Consider the following 18349-nt stretch of genomic DNA (forward strand, 5'->3'; position numbering starts at 1 on the left):
TTAAAAAAAAATAAATTAAAAAAACCAAAAACTTCTATTCCACAAACACACAGGCACTACCAATTTCTTTGATTTTTCCCCTATAGACTCCTACTGAACAACTTTGCTTTCACAATTGGGAGTTGCTTGTGCAGGTTCCCCTTGCCCAGTATTTTGTAGTAGCCTGAGTGCATAGTATCAGTGACTGTGGCCAGGCTGGCCTCATTTTTCATGTAATTGAACATTTTCTATTCACTTACAGTTGTCCACGGTTTCAAATTGACAGTAGCACAGAACTTCTGGTTTCTTTTCAAGTGACAGTGTGTCATGCCTATTTTTCTGAAGTAACCGGAGTGATACTTGTAAATGTTCATCCTGTGATGTTGCATACCACCAGCATTACCACGTCGTCTGGGATGTTTCCTGTGTATGCATGTCGCTGTGGCTAATGTGCCCTCTCAGCTTCTGGGTGACCCTTAGTCTGGAAGGTATCTTGTCAGTGTGTGCAAGGGCAGGGAAAGAGCCTGGTGCCTGTGAGAGTGAAGAAAGGCAAACTGGGCAGAGGTGGGAAAGCATCAGATCCGCTGTAAGGGAAAGATGTTGCATTGTCAAAATATGAGAAGAGTGGAAGGTGATGTGACTGGTACCTTGCCATTTCTCCAAGCTGCGATGTGAAGCTACAGCAGTGGAAGTGTGTGGCTCCACTACAGTCAGACTTTGCTGGAATTGCCCCATGGTCTTGCTCTACCTGCTCTGGGCTCAGCATCTCCCTTGCTTGCGCCTCACTGGTGCTGAGTGGCACCCGAATTGAAGTAGCAAAATACCATCAGTGCCATTTTACTGCTGGCTCAGTTCCTTGATCTGGTATGTTGCAGGTTTGCATTACGGCCAGCACTAGCACAAAACAGGAATTGCAGCTTTCTGGTACTGTCTGCCTTATTAATAAAATACGTGTGGATTGCTAAAACTTGTTTTTTTTGTAGATGTGAATTTGTTGTGGTAGAGGCTTGCTACTACACTGGTGGCTGGTTGATATTCAGCATGTGTAACAGTAGTAATAATCTGCCTGGCATTCATGCTACAAGGATTTCAAATACCTTAAAGTTCTTCAGCATAACTTTGGAGATGTGACTTGTGGACTTTTTATTTTGTGGACCTGAATCCTGTATGTTACAGCACTGAGCTAAAAAATTATGATGAAATGCTGCTGTAGTTCAGATTGCATGAGCAGACTATTATTTTCATCCTGCCTGGCTTCTTATTAACAAGAAATGTTGTGGGCCAGCAGAATGCTGATGCCTCCGCCTGTATGAGTTACCTATAGATATTTGAAACATTGGCTTACCCTCCCACTATAACTTACTGAATTTTGATTTGTAGGTAGTAATTTTTGTTCACCGTAAAAATAAACATGTGATGTTAGTAAGTTATTACACAGACACTTGATTTGACTGGGATGCAGTTATATCAATAGAGAATTTAAGATATAGGGAAAGCTGAAGGTGAAGAATTAAGCCTTCAATTAATGTGAATTTGTGAGATTCAGTATTTTGCTTTTCTGTGGTATGACTTGCAGGTGAATAATCATTCAAAAATTGCACCATTCATGGAAAGAATTCATTTATTTATTAGCTGCTAATGGTTGATGGTCTTGTCAAGAAGATGTTCTGTTTGGGTGTAGTTTGATTTGGTCTATTTGAGCAATATGCCCTAACTCAGTAATTGGATGATTTGACTTTTTTGTTGTTGTTGGTTTTTTTTTTTTTCTTTTGCTGTTTACCTCCTGAGGATCTGCTGTCAGGGAAACCAGATCTTCTTGTGCAAGTACTTTAAATAATGTCAATATAAACAAGATAAAATTTTATCTGTCTCTTATTATGCTGCTTCATATCTGGACTCATCAGCTGTTCACAATGATGCCATCTATTCTAGGGAATTAATCTAGAGTTTAATATTTGGACACTGACCTGTTGGAGTGAATCCAGAGGAGGACCACCGAGTTGATCAGAGAGATGGAGCACATGTATGAGGAAGGGCTGAGAGACTTTGGATTGTTCAGCCTGGACTGATCTAATTGTGGCCTTCCAGTACCTGAAAGGAGCCTACAGAAAAGATGGGACAAGACTATTTAAGAGAAGATGCAGTGACAGGCAAGGAGGAATAGGATCAAATGGAAAGAGAGTAAGTTTAAATTAGATGTGAGTGAGAACTGTTTACTGTGAGAGTGGTAGGCACTGCAGCAGGGTACTTAGAGAAGTTGTGAATGCTCTATTCATGGAAGTGTTCAAGGCCAGGTTGGAGCTCTGAGCAACTCTGAGGGAGGTGTTCCTCCTGCCCATGACAGGGAGATTGGAACTTGATGATCTTCAAGGTCCCTTTCCTGCCAAAACCACTCCATAATTTAGAATATTTGTATAAGTGGTTTTAGAACAATTAAACATATGGCCTTGCTTAGGCGGCCTTAATAGTGTTGAAACAGCCCTGGTTTATAGTTCTTGTGAACTTGCACAGTGATCTAAGACTATTTTAGGATGAAGAAAAACTAAAATACCTCTCAAAAATGCTGCCAAAATGCCTGGAGATGAATTTAGCTAAAGGCAGTATGTTACAGTTGTAAAGTGAGCAGCTTTGAATTCCTTAGTGTCTCCCTGCCATCCCTTCTCCCCATCCCCCCAGAAAAAAAAAAGAAAAAAACAAAAAAGTTCCAGAAGTTAAAAAAACCCAACCTCCTGAAAACCCTATCAAATCAAATCACCCAACCCTCCCTAGCCTAGCTCAGTGGCATTTGCATACTGACCACATGAGGATGCATTCTGCTGTAAGATCTTGGGGTTCTGTTGGAACATGGTGAATTTCATCCCTCTATACTGAGGGACAGTTTTCAGTCCTGGAACATGTCCTGGAAAACTTCACACACATCCTTTGTTTTTCTACATCATCAGTGTATTTAGATCAGAATGTGGTGTGATTAATCAAGTAGTACATAGTACACTAGAGGACATAGTAATCTTGCTGTTAATGAGGGTTCAAGTTATAAATTTCAGTGGGATCTCTAGAGAGTATTCAGCTGTCCAAATGGTGTGCAGTTGTGTAATGTCAGGAGGGCTTAAACTAGTGATCTGCCTCGTGTTTGCTCTCAGCATCCTCGTGGCTTCTGACAGCTGTCCTGCAATGTGCTCAGATACCCAAGACTCTGCTACTGGGGCAATACACCAGAGAATATCTGTACAGAATACATCTATTTTTTTCTTCCTTTCTTTTTTTGGAAAAACCCAGTTCCATGTGTACGTGCCGATGCAAGCTGAAGAATGCTGTGCAGGTGTATGTCATGGGAACTAGGTGTTATATAGAAATTATATTCTGAAAAATACTTGTAGGCAGTAAGACTTTTGGATTTTATGGCTAGTTTTAATTCACTAAATGAAGAACCACTGCTGGCAAAACTTTCTTCTTTTCTAAGACAGTAATGTTATTTTGAGGAATACCCTATATTTAATTTCTTCGTAAAAATAAACTCCTAGCAAGTTCTTTTAATATGACTTAGTAGGTTCCCCTTTGATAAGAAGCTGAACAAAACCATCTGTAGAGGTATTTGACATATGAACTTTAGACTGTGTGGTACAACTTAGCGCCTTCATCATCTTAATACCCTAGCACCTTGCCTCCTTCCTGAATTCCCCCATGGCCTGGACCACCTTCAAGTAAAATCTCTCCAAAATAAAGCCTCATTTTGAAGTATTGTCTTGCTTTTTTTATATATTCTTTCCTAAAGAGAGATGCTTTGAGCTTGTTAGTTGCTGTCCTTTCAGCTGCATGAAGAAGGGTGGCAGTGGACTGGGTCGATTTTTTGGGGTGCAATGTTAGAAAAGATAGTCATAGTATCATAGACTAATTTGATTTGAAAGGGAAACATAGGGATCATCAACTCTAGTTCCCTGATCTGATTTGATCATAAAAGGAAGGGTTGATTTTGGACTTTGGATGCAACTCTTAGCACCCCACCTCCCCACTCCGCAAACCAGGATGGTAAAGTATCAATAGATACAGAGTTTACAGGGCTCCATGTGTGGGTATGTCAGTATGGTGTCTCTGCAAGAAAATGAGCACTCTGTTTCCTTGTGCTCATATCTGACTGTGTCAGATAGCAGCTGGGCTGGAGCTCATGTGGTAAATCCTGCTGAGAGCTCAGTCCTGCTTACTGCAGCTACTTTAAATGTCCTGCCATTTCGGAATGGCAGATTAAGCACAGCTCTGTGTGCTAGACACTATACAGACCATGCAGTAAGGCAGTTCACTGCCACTTCATAATGGACTGGGATCAGAATTGTATATCACTTGGGAAAAATTAAAAGTTTTTCAAAGATGTAAGAACTCAAATGAATATATTTTTTTTGGTCTAGATAAGTGGTACATACTCTTTTGGACCCATCTCTCAAAAACATGCTTTTATAGACTGACATAAGGTCAAATAAGTGAAATTTGAAGGGGTATAAAAGTGAAAATGAAGAATGAATGTTGAAGGAAAACGTGTATGTTTCATGATAGCTACTTATGTTTCTTTTATTAAAATAAATGCCCTCATAAACTTTATAGAGATTTTTTTGCAGCATCAAACATACAGTTAAAATATTGCTCCAGCACAAAAATAGTTCTGCTCTGAGTTCTCATAGTGTTGTCACTGAACGTGTTCAAGGATGTGATAATTTTGAATATGTTTGCCTACAGTTTGTTTTAGAATACTTCTGTAGTTAAACATGTTGAGACAATTGTAGTTTGAAGTTGCTCTGCTGTTCTCCATTTGATGGGAAGCTTTTTCCTGGTATTTACTCTAAGGGAAGAGCAGACGTTTATCCACAAAGTGTTTTGGTATGGGACTTAAAAGACAAAAACTTCCATCTGTTTGAAAAAAACATGCTTGTCTTGCTTCTGAGTGGGTTTTTTTTTTGTTTTGTTCAATGACTGAGTGACTGTTAACAAGGAATTGGCTGACTACAGACTATAAAGAAATTCAATAAGCTGCTTCAGAAAGTTTTTTTTTTTAAGTATTCAAACCAAACAAGTAATTTTTCACAAACTTAAAAAAATTGAAAAAAATAAAAGAAATAAAATATGTGATTCCCACCCGTCTTATTCTATCCCTAAGGAATAGACAGCTTCTTTTCTCTTCACACACCCCCTCTCAACTAAACGAAAATATTTTTACTTGTAGCAATTGAATTACTTCTAGTATGGATTTATGCTAAGGAAAAGTTCATCAAAGTATGGGGGAGCCACCAGAAAACATTTTCAGCATAGCTGTTTCAGTATTCATCTGAGCAGATGAAGAGCTGTGTGAATCTGTGCTCTGTGTTAGGGAAAGAATAGGTGTGATTTAGGATGCCCAGTTTAGAAGAGATCTCTAAGAGTTAGGGTATCTGATATTTATGTTTAACTCTGTGCTTCCTGTATGAATCATTTAGTTTATAGCCATTTACCTATGGCAGCAGAGAGGCCTTCAATAGCTTGGAAGTTAAAAAGATGCGTACGTGTGTTAGAGTGAATTTCTATTTACAGAGTGGAAACAAACTACTTTTAAACTCTCTTGTCAGCACTATCTGAGAATACTTTTATTAGCCTATGGTTAGAGAATTTTCTGGACTGAGGCAGTGAGAGGAACTGAATGTGGCCTTCTGATTTCTCTACAGCTAGGTGATAAATACCATCTTCATAGTTGCACAATGTATTTGCACCAAGTTCATGGACAGTATGTTACTTGTTCTATTTCATCTAAGTTGTTTGTTGGTTGGGGTGGCATCAGTCCAGGTTCATTGCTAAAGTTCTCATCAAACAAGACGTAGGAGTAAAAGAAGAGAAAGGAACAAGCAAGGCAGTGGTATGCCTTAAAGGTTAAGTTATAGATAACTTCTTAAAGAGCCAGTTTTCCCATGCATTTTATGATGGGACAAGGAGATTAGGGTATGTCAGTGATGAAGAGGGAAAGGGTAAAATGAAGCTCTGAATTTGATCTGCTCAAGCAGAGGTTGCATTTTTCAAAGGTTGGCTTAAGGAAGGAGAAAATACAGCTACTCACTTAATACCTGAAAGGAAGACAGCTTACTCTGGGAGGACACATGAAATTAATTACAGCTAATATGAGTGCTTTCTTACCTTTTCAACAGGAGGGAAAAAATATTTTTCTTTTTAGGAAACCTTGGTTTATTTTGTTGAACAAGAATATATAGCTTATGTAAAAAAAAGCCAAACCCAAACACCTGCATACTCTGGAATGAGTATCCTGTGAGAGGTTGATAATACAGATATAAACACACTTGGCAGATGTTTGACTTCTGGGTTGTTTTGTTCTGGGACCTGAGGTACAAATGCATTTTGTAGTGCTAACGAAGTCTTGGATCAGAGCAAAAATATTACCTTGGAGCTGTTCTTAGCAGCTGTTGATGCAGAAAATGTGCAGTGTGGAACTCGTTTTCAGTTCCTTTTTTGGTATTCCCTGAGCTGGAATTGAAGGCATGCCGTCTTGCCCATTCTGCTGCTGTGCGACCCTGCGGTCACCGTAATCAGTGGCTTGGGAGATGAGCGACTGGAGCGGGAGCGATTGGCGGGGGAGCAGTTTCCCGGAGTACATCTGTGTCAGGCACAGGCAGCTAAAGCAGTCATGTGTGCGCAGGCTCTGATCTCTGGGGAGGTTCATTACAGGGTCTCGTACAAGGGCATTCTCTGCTTCTGCACATCAGCATGGAAGAAGCTCGTCAAGGGAAGAAAATGCAACGTGTATGTAAATAGCAGCTGTGTAATAATGGCTTGAATATGATTCGATGCAAGTGATATTTAGCAGCTGTGGCTCAGAATTGTGTGCTACCTTAGACTCATTAGTTGTGGAAGAAATTTTTGAAAGATTTGAGGAGATTTCTGTATTAGGGAAGATATTTGCTGTGTTGTTAGAATTGCTTAATCGTAGTAAGATTAATTCAAAAAGAAAATGTACTCTTAGAATTGTGATAGTATGCTACCAGACTTTGAGATTGGTCGAGTGTTTTGGATTGGGTTATATATATATATTTTTTCCATTATTTTGAGTCTGCCTTTCTTAATTTGAAGGTTATCAACTGTGGGTTTGCTTGATTCTGTGCAAGTATAGCAGGGATGTTTCTGGTAAAGAATCTTGAAATAGCCAGTTAATTGTTGCATTTTGACAAAAAAGGGGAGAGTGAACTTAATGAGCTGTGTACCTGAAGTGTTTGTGGAGATAACATTTTTTTCAGACCTCAGCGGCACTGATAAAAACTCAATTTGTGGGGATTTGTACAATGAATTCTAATCTTAGTTTTACAAGCTATTTCTTAGCCACTGTATGGGTTGTCATTATCACTGCCATGTAACTGCAATGCAGCATGTAACAGGGATTACTGCTTTAAAAGTTTCCTGGAAACTAAAATCTATGGGATGGAATTTTCCTAAGGTGTAAAACTCTAAAGATCCCTGAATTACTTTATATAAGACACCTAAATTTTCTATTTCCTTGTGTGATCATAAGAAAGAGTTTGATTAAGATGTGTTAGAGTGCATCAGATTGTAGTGGCCTTATGTTTGCCAAGGTCTCTGTAGTACAGTGCTCGATTTTTGGTTTTCATTGTGGTGCTACTTTCAGCTTTGGGCACAGAACTCTATTAAGCATGCATATGCCTAGAAGACTAGGCAAAGATATGAGGTGACTAGTTGTAAACAGGATAGTACTTCTACTTTTTCTACCTGTAATTTCAGGAATTAGCTTAATTACATTTAAGTGAATGGAGATATGGATTTTTTTTTTGAATGAAATTTAGTACTGTGAGGCAGTGATAAAATACAACTTCGTAAAATAGCTACTATAATATTAGATATGCAATTTGATATCTTGTGTTGGATTGGTGACAATATTTGCTAAGTTTATGGATGGTGGTGAATTTTCTGGCTTGCAGAATACTCAGGCTGAATTCAAATGGGCTTCTCATCTTAATCAAATATTCACCTGCACTTTAGTCATACTTTGCTAGGAATCAAGCCATCTCTTTTTCTTGTGCTTATTTTAACCCAGTTTTTTTGATGAATTGCTGTGGTATGCCATGGTTGATAAGCATTCACAATCGTGACCAGTCTATTTCTGGCATTGTTTCCTTTTCTTTCTGACAATTTAATTTTCTCTTGTGATTAACACAAACACTTGGTTTACTGTCCAAAGGCATGTTTAGTTTTTCTGGGATGGGACATGGCTTCTCTTCCACGTTGTGGTGCTTAGTGTGACCCTGGCTGGAGTAAGGCCTGCTAGAACTGAGATAAAACTACTTACAAACATTAGATTTCGACGGTGCAAGAAGCAAAACACTAGTGTGTTTAGAACTGCTTTTTTTCCTGAAAGTTGCTTGGGTTTTGTGGTGTTGAAGTAGCACACATACACATATTTAGTGCCCTCCACGTACATTTTTGTAAAATTAAAAGTACTATGAAACTTCTGGATAGTCTGACTGAAGTCTGTTGATATCTTTTGGACATGCTTGTCCACACAAGGTTTGTAAAGCTGCTGTGTTTTTATTGTAAGTCCTCTAGAAGCAGATTGGTCAGAGGTACTTAGTAAGGTAAGCTGAACAGTTAATTAGAGGATTAGTAGGCTAAAAAAACTTCTAAGTATCCCTAACCTCTTCCATTATAGTTATGGTCTTACTGAAATAAATCTAAATGTCACACCTTCCTGCGAGGCTCTGAGTGTAGCTTAGGAGGGGTTGTCATTTACATGTGGCGATTCTCATGTAAAATAGGAGTTGTACACACTGTACACACACAGGTAAAATTCACAGGAAAAGGGGGGATATGTGGTGACACCAAAGTCATTGAGCTGAACTAGAATCATTCCTGTGGTACTTGAGCAATACCCTGTACTAAGATAGTAGGGGAAAAAAACTATGGAAAGCAGCTGTTCCTGTGCAAAGGAGACCATAGAAAATACAACTAAGGGGGAATCCATCAACAGTATGCTTCCTATTTTAAACCTGGCAAGTGTTCTGTTTGTGAATTATTATTAATTGTGCTCTCATCTGTATATATTTAGAGGCAAGGCCAGCTAAAAATTGTACGATGACAAAATGAGACAGGGCTCATTTATATGTGGTGCATTTTTCCTTGGCTGTTAGGTTGATGTGCTTGATTTAGAACTGGTAGTGTTTCATCACTCCGGCAACTTCTGACGATACAGTATTGCTGTGCAGGGACTGTGCCTAAAGAACGGACTTCAAATGCATCTATAGGACCACTTGTGCAATTCAACCAAAGTTGAACAATTTGATAGGCTGCCTATTACCTTCACCTACTGTTATTTAGAAAGAAGTTTGAAAATTTTTTTTTTTTTTTTTTGTATCCTGGTTGTCCTTCAAGGAGGCAGCAACTACAGATGCCTGTCCTCTTGCCTACTGTGGGCTCATCTTACCTCTGGTTTAAAAGCAGAATCAGTCTGAAAGAGAAGTAAAATAATATATTTAGAACTTACCAAATGCTGCTGTTAGTTGTTCCTGCAGGTACACCAAGTCTACAAGCCCTTGCTGTTTACTCACTTTTAGCTAAGGCTGCTTGGTGCTGTGTGTGGGTAGCAGTAGGAGACCTATGGGGTGGACCTTATGCTTGCCTGAAGTAGAGTGATTGTCATTCAACTCAGCATTCAGCATTCAGATATTACCTTAACAAATACACTTTTTCTGGTTTCTTTTCATTCCCTTATAGGGTTGCTGTCCCTGGTAGACTTAATCTCCTAATTTTGTGGGTCTACAACACTGGTCTTTTCTGCTTTTTACTCCCTGAAGCATTAGTTATTCTTAACTTGCAGCTCTGGGAGGATGAATGGATAGAGAGGGGGTTGTATGTGCATTCTTTAAATTTGAGATGCATTTTATTTCCTGACTACATGGAGTATTACGTGTGCCTAGAACAGAAATGCAGACTTCTGAAATAGACCACTTGGGAAATGTGGCTCTGAAAATTAATTATGAATACCCTGTGGGCTCTAAATTACTTTGAACAATATATTTCAGTACCTGTGTAACAAAACAAGTTAGTTTATCTATTTTTGAAAAAGGTGAGTGTTAAAATATTTTATAGATGTAGACACACATACCTGGATACATTTGCAAGGTGAGGTTGTGTAGTTCCTCTTTGGTTATCTTTGAGATATATGGTCAAAGTAAAGGTTTTAATGTCTTTTTGGAAGCAGAGCAATATCAACAATCTTATGTTAATTAATTTTTTGGTTTCTTTCTGTCACTGGAATTTTTTTGGATGGCTGTCGTATCTATCTCCTGAATGTACATCCCACAAAGGAGGGCTGATAATAAAACAAGAGTCCTGCTTTGGCTATGCTTCCGAAGGTCAAGCCAACGTTGACACTGATCCAGTTTGCACAGGGCCTCTCCTGTTGTATCTTCTTGCAGACAGCATGTTGATGGATGGTTTGATCCAGCTGACCTGCTCCTATGTACTTACTGGTGGTGAAAGAAGGAAGAACTGATGTGAAAGGCAAAATGCACTGTGCACAAGTGCTCATATGCTGTTGATCTTGGTAGATCAGTGCGCTACAATGGTTCGCCAGTTGGCTGTGTAAGCAGGGTGTGCTCCTGTTTTGAGAGGAATGGTTTGTTGGTGCCACATTCCAGTCTAAGAGCAATATTCTGTCTGCCAGATCTCTTGTGCTTACAAAAGTAGGGATTTATCCATGTGTTCTTGTGGGAATGAGAGGGGAGCTGCTTGCTTTCTCTTCAAGCCAGAGAGTTTGAGATACAGTTGCAGTCACAAAGCAGTATGTAGGACCACTGGGATGGTACAGGCAGTTATATTAGAATGCTATTAAAATGATAAGTGTTAAACTGTTGGCCAGGGGCAGATATATAAAGGAAAAACATAGATATGAGTGTGCTTCTCCTTCCCCATCCTGAGTTGGAGTTAGTTTTTGTTGGTTGGTTTTTATGCTGGGTTTTTGGTTTTGGTTTTTTTATCTACTTCAATAAATGCTGCAGTGAAGCTTCTTTGTAGCATGAAAGTAATTTTTGTAGCGTGAATGTAATTTTTTTGGGGGGGTGGGGGCAGGGAAGGGTGATGGTGTTTGTGGAGGTTCTTTTGTTTGTGCCCTCTCTTGAGCCCTACTTACTTCCATGAGCACTAATACAGTCCCTTCTGGTGCTGCAAATCACTCCGTAATTCTGCTGGGGAAGAACTTTAGTCTGAGGAAATGTAAATGGAGCACATAAACATTGACTTAGCTAAGTAATGGTCTTAAATGTTGATCTCAAATTATTCTTAACACAGTTACTGTGTTGCTTATAGATTTCAAAGGTTTACAGTTAGCTGTATCAGCTATTTATGATCACTGTCTCTCACCAGAATGACTTGATTGAACTGTATTTCAAGTACCTTAGAAATGTGCTTCTAGCAAGTTGTCTGTCTTGGAAGTGGTTATTCAGTAATGCACTTTGGCAGCATGCCTGTCTGAAATCGTGTGTGACTGCACAAGGTTAAGTGAGTTGCATGGTGAGAAGTGCTTGCAGGGATGACAGTGGAAACTTGCTCTTGGATTTAATACTCCATGCGTCATCTTCATGCTAGTCCTTGAGATTGTGGCCACCACATACTGCTGGAGGTGGTCAGTTCTTCCAAACTCAGGGCTTTCCATAAAAATTAATGCAATTTAGGATTGACTCTTTATTCAGTACTAGTTCAAAAAATATGTGTGGCATTTATATGGTAGATACCAAAAATGTACTGAACTAAATGATAGCAAATGTTTGAGAAGGTAAATAAGTAGTGTTAACAATTTCTGGTACTTCATTTTCTGCAAGGGGGAATTACTCTTTTTCTCTTGGACTGAGAAAAGACATTAGAAAACCAGAGGTGGCAAGAGGAGTCTTACTGGGAGTCTGCTGGAACACTGAGTATTTGAAAGTCTTGTCTGATCTATAGCAGTTGGAAAGGGATTTCATTTTCATGCTGAGGAGAGGTAGAAGGCTGAGAAGACAGATTCTAGTGTATCCAGGCACCTCCAGCTGATTATGAAGGTATTACTGGAGTTTGTTTCTGCAGTATGTTTATGAGTATCCAGAAATCTGGTGTTAGGAAAAAGTGCACTTAGTGTGTCTTAATACAATGTGCTAGACTTATTTTTTTTTTCCTTGGAAACACTCTGGATTTGTTCTGTTTTTATAAATTGCCTTCTCCTTTAAAAAAAAAAAAAACAAAAAACAAACAACAAACCAAAGCTTAATCTCTCCCTAGGGCACCTTGGTTGCTGCTTATGTTGAGTTTTTTCCCCCTTTCTCAATTGTTCGGTCTTTTGACTAAAAATAAAAATTACATTCTAAATTAGTCTTGAATTTTACTTTGTCTTGTCTATATCAGCTGTATTTGGGCATCTGTGGGATTGTCCTGTGTAAAGTTTCACATGCAGTGAATCATAAACTGCCCAGGATTATTTGCTTTGAGCTCCAACAGCAAGCTTAAAACAGGGAAGTTGACAAAATTTCCACAACCCTGCTGTTTATGTAAAAAGTTCAGAAAGTAGACGAAAACTGAAATGGCAACTGTAAAATTTTCCCTCCCTTCAGTGTCTTTAACTGACATGATAGATCATTTATAATTACTGGAAATCTATGCCCTACAGGCTATATTTTTAACCAGGAAAAGGTTGTAGTTTGGAATTACTTTATAATGTATTTCAGTATTTTTGATTTTTTTACCTGACCGAAGGCAACAGTATCACATACTGGCGTTTGCTCTTGGCATCATGAGACAAATATGTTAAAATGATGCTTTGTGTTTTTCTGAACAAAGGTTGTAAATTATATGCTTCCTTCATATCTGATATTTGAGGTTGTTAATGGCTTATTCTTGGAAGAGTCTTTGCACATGTTAAGTACTTTGAGATCGTGACAGAAGGGTTTGCAAGGGCACACATGGCCTTCCTGTAATCTAATCTTAAAAGACATGTTACTTTCATGTGATATGGTTTTTGAAGGCTGCTTCTGTATGTATGAGTTTGGCAGAGTCTGCTTCTGTATGTATGAGTTTGGCAGAGTATCTCTTTTACTAAAGCGAAGAGTGATAAAAATTAATAATGTGATATAGGGCACACAGCAAATCCAGTTTCAAAATGTTATTGGGAGATGAAAATTTTCCTTATGTGTATATTTTTCAGTGTGTATGCAGTTTTTTGCTGGTATGCGGTTATTTCTATCATCTGGAGAAAAACTCTTTCTTCCTTTGTTGCTCAAAAACTATATGTTTGGCAAGATTTCAAGTGTCCTAAAAGGACTGCTGGGGATGGGTGTGTTTAGGCACAGGATTTTTCAGGAGTCTGTGGCTGTAACCATGAAGCTGATTGTATAACAGGTTTTGATAGCACTTTTCCTATTACTAGGTTTTTTGGTTTTTTTTTTATTTTTTTTTTCCTTTTCCTACTCAGATATAAAAACCATTCAAGGTAGGTCAAAGGATTTGTAATTCTTCCATCTGCTTCCATCTCTACTTGGAGTTTTATGGTAACATGCATACTGTGTGTATCTGTTTCTGTGAGCAGGAGTGTATAACAGTATGCTCAATTTTGGTGTGTAGGAGACAGGAATATACTATTTCCCCCCATACTCCCTTCCCATCTTATTACCATGACACTTGAAAAATTTCTACCACTTTTTTATTAACAGGTCCTTGGAAATGTTTACAGTCTTGCCCAACAGACATTGCCTCAATTTTTAAAATTGTAACTCTGTGGAGGGAAGAGAGTTCTGATTTTTCTAACCTCTTTGCAAAATTCTACTGTCACTACAATGCAGCAGTAGTGACAAAATTAGGTTACTGTGTAATGCCTTTCTTGAAAATCCTATTTTCAGGGACACAGCTCAGAACTGACTTGTATTTAGTTTTCAGAGATTTATTCTGCCACACGCGACTCTTTCCTCTTGTGCCAGAGCTGCTTTTAGTTTTTTGTGGCCTAGCTACATCTAACCTTTTTTTGAACCTCATTAGAATTTTTTCCCAGCATATGGTGCTTGTCATCTTTGTATTCTTTAATCTTCTTTCCTCAGTAGTTAATTACTTAACTTTTTTTGTGTATATGCACATCATATACTATAATAAAGATATTTTTTGTTAAGATCAAGGAGTTCTGTGTTCAAAAAAATTTTTTTTGTAAGTGGGAGTTAATACAGGGTGTTTTAGCTTGGTACCTGTTACACACAGGTATGTTGTTTTTCATCCCGGCCACTTTTCCTGTGAGGTGACAAACTTGTTCTATATATAAAGCAATTGCATAATTCTAAGACCAAAGTTTAGGTGGATGTCAACACTGTTAGGGTTCTCAGTTCCTGTAAGACTCCTGTTTTAGGCTTCTGTTTTTCCCTCATGAACCCATTATCACAGATCCTCTGTGGATTGATGTAAATGCATCAAAGCATTGTATATGCTGCTAAAAGCTGTGATCAAACAGATAAACTTGTGGTGGATCTGGCTGTCTATGGCCACAAGAGAAGTCACTTTGGTGAGCTGATCCAATGGGAAATGAATCAAGTTGTTATAAAAAAGCTAAAGAAACCCCCAAACAAACAGCAGAGAAACCATACTGTTTCTAAAGTGCTTTTTATCTGATTTCATGATGGTTAGGTCTGACTTAAGGAAAAAAGTGTGTGCCCAAGGGAGCAGAAAGATCAGGGACAGCAATCTTTAGCATTTAGCCTTGCCCTTATATTTGGATGTGAAACTGCCCTTAGGCAGTTATTCTTTTGGAGCTCTATCAGGAGGCTGTAAATTGTCAGCTATGAAAAGTGGACTTTATTCTTAAGGAATGCAAAGGCATTACGTTGAGAAAGGCAACTTTAATGTTGTTTTGATGTTAAGTCTGAGATGGACTTGAGATTTCTACTACTCAGTTGCTTCATTTTTGTCAAGACTGAACAAAAGGCAGTTTTAAGGTCTGCTTTAGTGATGTGCTATGATTAGAGGATGTGTTCAGAGATAAGCCTATATCTATTTCAAATATTGCACATTATGAGTGGTGTGATTTCAGTAGTAATGGAAGCTGAAAAGGTCTGCTGTAAACTGCTGCTTTTTAATTTTGTGGGTAAAAAAAAAGTGAATTCGGTTAACAAGCTGGCTGCTGAAACCTGAATGAAGCAGTTATTTTGATAATTCCAGAGCTGTTGGTCTAGGAAAGACCTTAGGTTGGATAACCTAACCTTTTTGCTACCCCTTTGTTTAAAAAAGCTTCTTATTTGTGGTGAAAATTCTCGCATAGAAATTGCCCCCTAAAGAGAAGAGCTAGAGATCTCTCAATATTAAATTCTATATATTTTTATAAATTTACTAGTTATTTTATTGAAGTAGATTGATTGCTGTTGAATAAAAAGCTAAAAGAATACTGCACTATTGTATAACACTTTTTTATCAAAGTGTTGATACAATGAAATCCAAGAGCATTGCAGAAGGAAATTTTATGATATTTAGCCTGGCTGTTGATTTACTCCCTTTTCCTTCAATGCAGGGTAATGTTTTTTTGAAAAATTGGATGGGTAAGTTTTCAGTGACGACGTACTATTTCAGAACATATTTAGGAATTTAGGAAAAAAGTAGTTCTATTTAGTTGTAACTTAAACTTGTGTCTTGTTTCTTTAGGGTCATGATGAAGAAGCTGTTGTGGATATGGGCAAAATCAGCTCTACTATCAATACAAATTTTGAGAAAGAAGAACTAGAGAGTAAGTTTGTGGTGGTTTTGTGTTTGCTTCACATGCATTTTTTGCCTAGGGAGAAAAGATTAATTTTCTTTGCTAAAAGGAATCAAAATTTTATGGCTATCATGAAATTCTGGGAGTAAAACTGGTGAAAGGCAGAGGTGACCTGCCCTGTTTTGTCTCTGTGCATGTTGGTAAATATACACTGTTCTAGTCTCTCGTAAAAAAAATAAAAAAAAAAATAAAAAAAAAAAAAAAAAAAAAAAAGAAAAAAGCTTTCCAAGGAAAGCTTGCTTCTTAGACTTAGGTTTGAAAAAATTATTTCTGTTGGTAAGTAATTTTCCAGCATGAATGATGTCACGTTCTGCAGAATGAAAAGTCAGGAAACAGGGGTCATGAGGGAGATGTTTGTTTTCTTTTCTGAAAGTTAAGTATCCTTGTGATTGTGGTCATGCATTTCAGATAGTGAGAGTCTGAACAGAGATGTAACTGTCCTTCTGGTTCCATAGGAAACTGTATGTTCCACCATCTGCTGTCAGTAAAGCATTATGGTAGTCTTCATTATTTGACTTGGGATCCCATGTTTAGCAATGATTTAGTTTAATGTAGCAGAATGTGAAATTAGATATTTCATCTAAGACATGACTTTTTTCTTGAAAACAAATTAGTTTGGGATTAGGATTCATGGCTGCTACTTAATGAACAAGGAAATGATTAGGGAGATCCAGTGCTAAGGTCTTCATTATTTGCCTTTCACGTGGAATGCTCTGAAGCTTAATTAACATTTGCAGAATGCGAGAAGGCAGTAGATGCACTGAGTTGTACTGGCTCTTACTGCTTCAGCACACTGAAAAACCATAATGGCAGCAGTTTCTGGCTAAGAAAGGTTGGTTTAGGTTGCTGTGATGCTGTTGCAGTCATACTCTTGATCTGTTCTCTTCATTCTATTACTGTTTTCTGTCTTGTGCTAACATTCTGTTGGCCTGACCCAACCAGAAGCCCAACTAGGTTTGTTAGCCATTGGAAAGTTTAACAGTCTGACAAAGGAAGATGGTCAAGATCTCGGTTGTTGAGCACCCAAAATTCCACACAGGTGGATGTGTGCTGGAGCTGAGCAGAGGAAGGAAGTATGGATGTGAGGCTGACAGATGCAGCAGTGGAGGCTGTGACAATGCTGGTTTAGATGGGGTTCTGCTGCAGGGAAACAGCTGCCTTGGCTGTTTCTGCAGTTGAATCTTCAGTGGAGATTTCAGCTATCTCCTCCTCCTTAATTTCTTTCTCTTGCTTTTCTCAGGAGATGACCCATAAAAAGTGTGTGTATGTTTTGCAAGGAGGCAGGGGTTAAGGGGAAGCAGGCATCCAGCTGGAGTAGTGTTTGAGGCAGCAGACTTAGCAGCTGTAATGCCTCGACCACAAAGAATGACATGGGAATGTGCAGCCAGATAGCTTCCCCAGTCCTTTCAGAGCACATTCTTGTAGAAGTGCTTCAGCTCCTACAGTGCTGCAGTTAATCAAGATACTAGGTGTGAAGGCAGGGGGGCTTAGACTGCGTGAGGCAATTTAAGCACTTGGATGACTGCTCTGGAAAATACCCCTTTCTTACCTATAGCTGAAGAGTAAATTAAGGTGAAATGTAGACTGCTGTCTAATGAACATTTGAGTCAACATAAGCGTTTTTGAAAGGAGGAGTTGAGATCTTACTGTCCTCATGTTGTTCTTAGCCATGCACCTTATCTTTTCTTTCACTCCTTCACTCATTTTGGAGTGGCCCAGTGTTTGTATCTCAATGCAAGAGGGGGCTGGCTGTACAGAGGTTTAACATACAACTAATAAGAAGTGTCTGACCAAAAAAAAAAAAAAAAAAGGAATGTTTTCCAGTAGTATTATCACATATGTGATAATACTACTTATATAATATACTTCACATATGTGAAGCTGTATATAGGTACACATTTTCTCACATAAATAGGAATTGGTGTTCACGTGTATTTTTTAGTATCTTGTATGTTTGTAAGAATTTTTTTATTGATATAATGGAGCAAGGGAGGGATGCCATATCATTTGACTTTGATCAAAGTGAAAACTGTTCCAAAGTAAGAACAAAACGTTTTTTATTTCCTTTATGAAAAAAGGTATGTAAGTGTGATTGTTCAACTCATATAGTTGCCTTCTCAGAGATTCTTCAAACTCGGGATGTTCTAGAGGATAAATTTATGTGAACTTACAGCTCTGTTTAAGAGCTCATTATTTGTAAGTATTATGATGAAAGTAGGTATGTGGAATTTTTAGGTTTTGTTTCTAATTCTGGTATTAAAATCCTACAAGGGGAGAATTGAGATTATTGGCTGCAAGCAGTAAAGCAATTCCAACTGGCATTATTTTTTATTTCTGACATTAATATTTTCTTGTAGGCTTGGGAAGTCCTGTGCTAAAGCATTAGGTATTGGAAGTGTTTTAGGACTTTAAACTATCTCAGTCTGGTCTTTTAGTATGTGTTTCTGGTGACTTGAAAAGGAGTACTAGGAATTTTGAACCTTCACCAAAAGTCTGTATTGATGTACTTTGAAGGAGAGTTAGAAAGCAGTGAATTGAGTTCAGCTCTGGTGTGAAGCACCACACTTTTTAAAGCCCACATGGAAAGGT

At 38.3% G+C, this 18349-nt stretch overlaps 1 protein-coding gene and 1 pseudogene across 1 annotated transcript in view; one reads left to right on the plus strand and one right to left on the minus strand.

The window, feature by feature from the left end:
* SLC4A7 (solute carrier family 4 member 7) overlaps positions 1 to 18349 on the plus strand; it is a 93747-nt gene that overhangs the window by 19945 nt on the left and 55453 nt on the right. Inside the window, exon 2 of the mRNA XM_077787040.1 lies at positions 15649 to 15730. Coding sequence (XP_077643166.1) covers positions 15649 to 15730 — 82 coding nt within the window. The remainder of the gene's footprint in view (positions 1 to 15648; positions 15731 to 18349) is intronic.
* LOC144245917 (large ribosomal subunit protein uL15 pseudogene) lies at positions 35 to 714 on the minus strand (annotated as a pseudogene).

Source organism: Lonchura striata, chromosome 1 (assembly GCF_046129695.1).
Source record: "Lonchura striata isolate bLonStr1 chromosome 1, bLonStr1.mat, whole genome shotgun sequence".
Classification (NCBI taxonomy): Eukaryota; Metazoa; Chordata; class Aves; order Passeriformes; family Estrildidae; genus Lonchura; species Lonchura striata.